The sequence below is a fragment of the Lonchura striata genome, chromosome 2, assembly GCF_050655825.1.
Source record: "Lonchura striata isolate lonStrDom1 chromosome 2, ASM5065582v1, whole genome shotgun sequence".
Classification (NCBI taxonomy): Eukaryota; Metazoa; Chordata; class Aves; order Passeriformes; family Estrildidae; genus Lonchura; species Lonchura striata.
In genome coordinates this window covers 46,534,129-46,540,295 of record NC_140704.1, presented here as the reverse complement: position 1 = coordinate 46,540,295, position 6,167 = coordinate 46,534,129, and the positions used below count along the sequence as shown (strand labels likewise).

Below are 6,167 nucleotides of genomic sequence, written 5' to 3'. Positions count from 1 at the left end.
CTACATAAAACTCTTCTATTTTCCTGCTCTGATGGGATCTGCACATTTTCAATTCTGCTTTCCAGTTGACTTGTGTATGAGTCTTCAAAATCCTCTCTTGCCAGTAAAACTGAATTATTTGATTGTTCCAAGAAAACGAACACAAAAGGGACATAAAAAGATCAAGCTGAGTTTATTTAAGATTTGGATGAACAACCATGGAACACTCCTGGCATTATATGCCCAGCTCTTTTTAACACTGTGGTGGTACAGCAATTTGGATAGGTGCTTAAGTTAACCAGGTTCATTCAGCATCTTCCTCCAAGGTGGGATCACAGAAAGGTTGTATAACCCAAGTGTGTTTACCCACTCACTTACTGTAAACTTGGACCCTGCTTAACTTCCTCGACAGAAAAGAACTAAAGGAGAAAATTGTTCAAAGCATTACAATGTGCAATTTCAATGCAAGGCATGATGGAAGTAGCTGCGTGGGAAGATATTACTTCATTATAAACCTAAATCAGATGCACAAAGGTTTCTGTCATCTCCAGAGACCATTCCATCAGGCTCTATAAGAGCCTTTTCCAGTGAAGAAAAATAGCCCCCTGTCCCTTCAGGCTTGAGAAAGTTGCATGGCTTTTTTATCCGTTTCTAATGAAATCCCATATCATTGCTTCTCCCCTGGGAGACTTCAAAAGTCATACAAACTTCACAGAGCCCACATGTTGTAAATCTCAACCAAAAGACCACTGAGGAAATAAAATGCAGTTCTCCAATTAGCATTCGACATTCTCTACTGGTTTTTGGTGGGGTGAATTTGTCTTTCTTCTAAACCATACTGATAAATTAAATGAATTACTAAGCCTGGCATTATTCCATGTTTTAAGGCATGCTGAAATAAAATGTTTCAGCGTGGGATTTTCTCTCTGCATAATATTTGGGGGAGACATGAAACAAACATAGGCGTTTCAAACATGTTTAAGGGGCTAATATGCACATGAATATTTTCTTCAAGCTCCTCATTGTGTATTCACGGCTACTGCCAAACACAACAGAGATGGGGCATTAGGATATGAAATGGGAAGTGGTCAGATTTTCAAAGAGAGCTGTTGGGTGCCTAACACTTATGAAAATCTGGCCCCGACTCTTTGGTGCCGTTCCAGAAAGAAATATCTCTATCCTGGCCATTGTCCAACCAGCTTTGGAAATCATTTTGCACAGTTATTTCAATAAAGCATAAAAGCCAATCCCCAGCTTTCTCTGCCTGATTAAGCACTGTCACCAATCACTATACAGCTCTAAGGTCTATTCATTTCTAGGAATATGAAATATTCCTAGATAAATCCTCCATCTCCAGAGAAATGTGTTTCCTGTAAAACTGTAAATCCAGGTTCTGTGTTGAAACTAATCCAGCCTGGCAGTGCTATGGCCCTAGAAAAGTTTCCTTGGTAACGACAAACTTATGCAATAGCAAAGTCATCCAATCTTTCCATGCCACAACATTATATTAAAAGCACCTGGTTTATTTATACAATGACTTACAGATCAGGGTCCTAGAAATAATAATACATAAACTTTATAGCAAAAAATATACATATTATAATTCATCCTTCTATGGTATATAGAAATTATGTATATTTGCATGTGGACATATATATAAATATATGGGTTGTACTTACGTTTAGGGCACTTGTGTATGGACACGTGTGTCCAAGTACACACAGTATACATTTATATATCTTTCTAGGTGCCACAAATACACACAGAGGAGCATATTTACACTCTGTGAGTAGACGTGTACTTTGCAGAATCTGCACACAAACAGATGGAGTCCTTCACTGGCTGTGAGCATCAGAGGGGTCAGTGACCACACACACTAGTGTCCATGGAAAGAGAATTAATGTCACCGCTGTGGGCACAGGACTGGCTTGATGCATCTTCCTCTGTGAAGAACTAAATTTGCAGGACAGTGACACCCTGCAATGCAGGGCTTGTTGCATGGTCCAATTTCATTCCAGTTGTCACATGTTTTGACACATCCTGGACCACAGGTATCATAAACTGCACCGTGTTTACACTGGGTTGCTGAAAGGAGTTAAAAGGAACAAAATATGCATATTATACACAGCCTCACAAGGAAATTTACTTATCTGTTTGTTTAGTTTCTACTTCAAATATCAAAAAGCACATTTTAGAATGATGACTATCTAGAGAAAAAAATTACTTGTAAAATGATTCCACTATATTACATAATAAATATGAAAGTAGCAAAATTCCTTATCAAAAGCTATCAAATCCACAGCAGTATTGAACTTTTTGAGAATTTTAACACAGCTAATGGTATATAAAGCTTTGGCAAGGTTTCTATCTATATGCAGATCTGTGCTTTATATTAAAGGATTAACACTGTTTATTCATTACAATGCCTTTTATCAAAGATTTCTGAAACATTTGCAAGGACAGTTTTATTATCAGTTCCATTCCTGCAGAAAGAAGAGAGAGTCATCCCATTAGAATTTCTGATCCTAAGATTATATTTGCTATATTTCATATTGCAGCAAACTAAATCAATGTTGTTATCCAGAAACAACATTTTTAAAACAAACAAACAAATGAAAACTAAAAATTAATTGTATAAATGCTGTTTTACCAAGGGATCACAGACAGTGAAGGTTTTGTACTTAATGATTCCAGTATCTATTAATTAATTTATGTAGCTGACAGTTCAATGTATTTTCAACATAAAAGATCACTGAATGCTCGGCTAAAAGCACTATAACCCCTTCAGTTCAACACTGTAACTCTCAACATTTTATATCCTGATTTTTTAGCATGGAGAATAATACACAGTTAGATGGCAAATAAAAGTCTGTTATTCTTTTTAACAGCTGTGCTGATGGCAAAAACAAGAACTGATAAGAACTCATAGATGGTAAGGGACTCTCAAGCATCCAGAATCATCTCATGCTATTTTTGGAGAGGTGATTGTATTAGGAAGGTTTCTTCAACTTTGAGAGAGATTGAAGGTCAATTTTTTTTGAGTGATAATTTTGTTATGGACAGAAAACACTGTTTTGTTGTGAGAATTGGCCTACAGTGTCATTACACTACTGCTATTATTAATAAAGAGAAAACAGAAATAAATTGATTAAATATATATGAGTGTATCAAAGAGAATGTAAGTCTTATTGCTAAGATATAATAAATTTAAGGGGTTCCTTTTCACCACTAAGGAATCTTCAAAACAGCATCTGCTTCTTTCAAGTTTTACTTGTGCATTTTATGGAATTTATGCAGACACAATTTTCAGGACATAGATATTAATAAGCAAACCCAAAATTGTTAAAAAAAAAAAAAAATTATCCTGGTGTTAGAGAGAATCAAATGCTGAGTATTAGATGAATATTAGATATCAGGGGAGAAAAAACCCGAACTTTCTATCTTTAGGCATAAGAAATCACCAAGAGTAACCTACCTAGAAATTCTCCGAGACGTCTTTAATTGAACATTATTTTACAATAAGCTGGCAACAAATATCTGTCTATCAGCTATGTTCAAGATAGGGTTATTAAGTTTGTGAGCATAGATCTTTTGAGAATATTTTTCCAACTTTACATTTCTGTCTTCCTCTGCATGATAACCTCCATGCATACATAAGAAGGAACAAACAAAAGGAAAAATTAAAAAAAATTAAATGAAACAGGAAATTTAGAAGGTGAGAAAAAACATGCAAGCAATATTAAGCATAGAATAAAATGTTAGATTCCCAGGAAACTCTATGCTTACATAGTGTGTTAAGAATAGAGACTGAGGGGGGAGGGGAAATGCAACTCTGCAGATCTTCCCGGTGCTTTGCAAGCAATGTATTAAGAGACTAGAAAAGTAAACCAAAACATTCAAGGACAGTTAGTGATTGTCTATACACAATGTGAAATTATCTTACAGGGGCTGTTTATTAGAAGCTTTTATCCTTCCTCTCTGAAAATGAGTTTCCTGTTGTAGGAGCTCTAATTGACCAACCAAAAACAAACATTAGACTTCAGCACATGTAGTTTCCATACAGAAAGGAATAAGAGCTTCAGTTTCAAGGCTACACAGATTTCATCCTACAAAGCTTTAGTGCAGGAATAGTTGGCCCATTCCTTCTTCCTGAGCTGTTTGGTTCCTCAGCTGGTAGGTTTAAGGAAAGTTGGCTAAGGGCTCCTTTCCACTTCCTCATCTATGTGCCCCCAGAGAACCTATTACAACCTGCTCTCGGCAGCCATGGCATCTGTAAGCACTCCCCCTTCTGCTTTACCACACAGGGATGTGGGATGTCAGAACACCTCCTTATCCTTCAGACAATGCCATGTAGAAGATATGATGACTATTTTCTGCTGTAGGCAGCCTATAATGGCATTATTAACATGCTGTCAAGGGAAAAATCAGAAAAGTACAATGGCTGCTGTTTAAGTTCCCTGGATGGCTTTTATTGTTGAGTGATTCAGTTGTTAACATGTGGTGTGATTGATCCAACATTCCACTTCATCAACAGTTTAAAACACAAAAATAAAGACATTCTGCAGAAGGCTTCCCAGGAACTGCTGAAGTGATTCACTACCATGTAAACATGGAAAACAGAAGTGGTGTCTTTGCACCCTTCTTTTAAGACAAATTCCTCTCTTAAATAACTGAGCTCTGTTACTAATAACTTCCTTACTACACTAGCAAAAGAAAATAAAAAACCCAAAGCCAATGTACAAAAGTTACTAATAATACTGTATTTTGAAACATTACCAGTCCCAACAGGATTTTTCCACTCTTCTTCTAGAACATGTGTTTGGCATGACAGATGTGAGACTCCTCAGACCACTTTCTGAGCTGGTGGGATAATAGCCAGCTCCAGAAGCCATATATTCACATAAATACAGCACTGCGTCTGAGCTAATAAACCCAGCCTAATAAGGCTACAGTTTGCAGACTAGACCTGGTTTAGTCCAGCCACTTTGGCAGTTTCACAGAGGAGGCTTCTGCGCCTGTCTGTAAACACAGCCATAATTATTTAGAAGGAAATCTTATTCCCCCACAAAAAAAAAAAAAAAAAAGTCAAAATATGTAGTATAACTGCTGAAGGATACCCTTGGTTCATAATATCTGGCAAAACTGACTTCACAGAAAATTCTGAATTAATATTTGAGCATCAGTTAATGTTCCAGCTTCTTCTGTCAGTGTTACACAGTTTGGAGGTCTTCTGTAAGACTTCCAAATGGTATTTCACTCCTAGTGCTTGCAATTCACAAAATCTCCTTCTAACAGAGCTAAAGGTGATGGATCTGAGCACTGGTCTTCCCACAATACACTCCTGTTAATATTTTCAACTTTCCATTTTCAGTAAGTGTCCACTGAAAAGCCAGAATAGCCCTCCTGATACATTTACACAGGCAATAAAGCAGTTAAAGGAAAGCAACATATAGCAGGGAAAAAGAGTGACACATGCCATAAAATTCTCCAGCAGAAAAGAGGTCCAAAGGAGAAGAGTCAAAATCAGATATATGCTCATCTCCCTCCAATTCAACTGATCACAGAGGAAAAGAGAAAATTGTTCAGATTTCATGAAACTGTTGTAGCATGTCAGCACATCAGTGCATTTTGCACTATATTATAGCCCTTATCTCATTGTTTTCTTGCATGTGTAGTCATGCCCATGGGAGGGAGTTATTGCCTTCTACCATCCTTGAGACTTCTTTCTCTTGGTATCCTGAAAAATGCAGTATTAAATTACTATATCCCAAGGCCTTTTACCACTTCAGTTTGCTTAATTGTACTTTATAAACTTCTAGTCTTGACTTTCTTGGGTAAATACTTTTTTTTTCTTTCTCCTTTCCTTTTTAAACCTCTTCCTTCTACTTCTGTCCTTTATTTTATTCTTCTTCCATGCATCATTTTTTCTTATTTATTCTTTCCCTCATACGAGCTCTCCTGGTTTTTTAAATTTCTCCTTCAAGAACCATATTTTTTTCCTATGCCCATCCTAACAGGTCTAAGTCCCCACTACTTTTCATGGCAACCCATATCCTTTTCCTAACTCTCTCAGTTCCCATGTGGATCTCACCAACCTTTTCCTACCCTAATCATTTTCATTACTCATTACCATCCACTTTTCACTCCACCAATTAAATGACAGCTGACAATCCCTTCAATGAACAAAC

The 6,167-nt window shown here is 36.8% G+C and overlaps 1 protein-coding gene across 8 annotated transcripts in view; it reads right to left on the bottom strand.

The window, feature by feature from the left end:
- Positions 1-149: 149 nt before the first annotated feature.
- BMPER (BMP binding endothelial regulator) overlaps positions 150-6,167 on the bottom strand; it is a 150,591-nt gene continuing 144,573 nt past the window's right edge. For 6 of the 8 annotated variants that reach the window (XM_085573317.1, XM_085573320.1, XM_021553292.3 and 3 more), the window contains one exon: positions 150-2,064. In XM_085573317.1, the coding sequence (XP_085429443.1) occupies positions 1,883-2,064 (182 nt within the window). In that variant the 3' untranslated portion in view covers positions 150-1,882. The other 2 variants (XM_085573318.1, XM_085573321.1) reach the window with 2 other exon arrangements.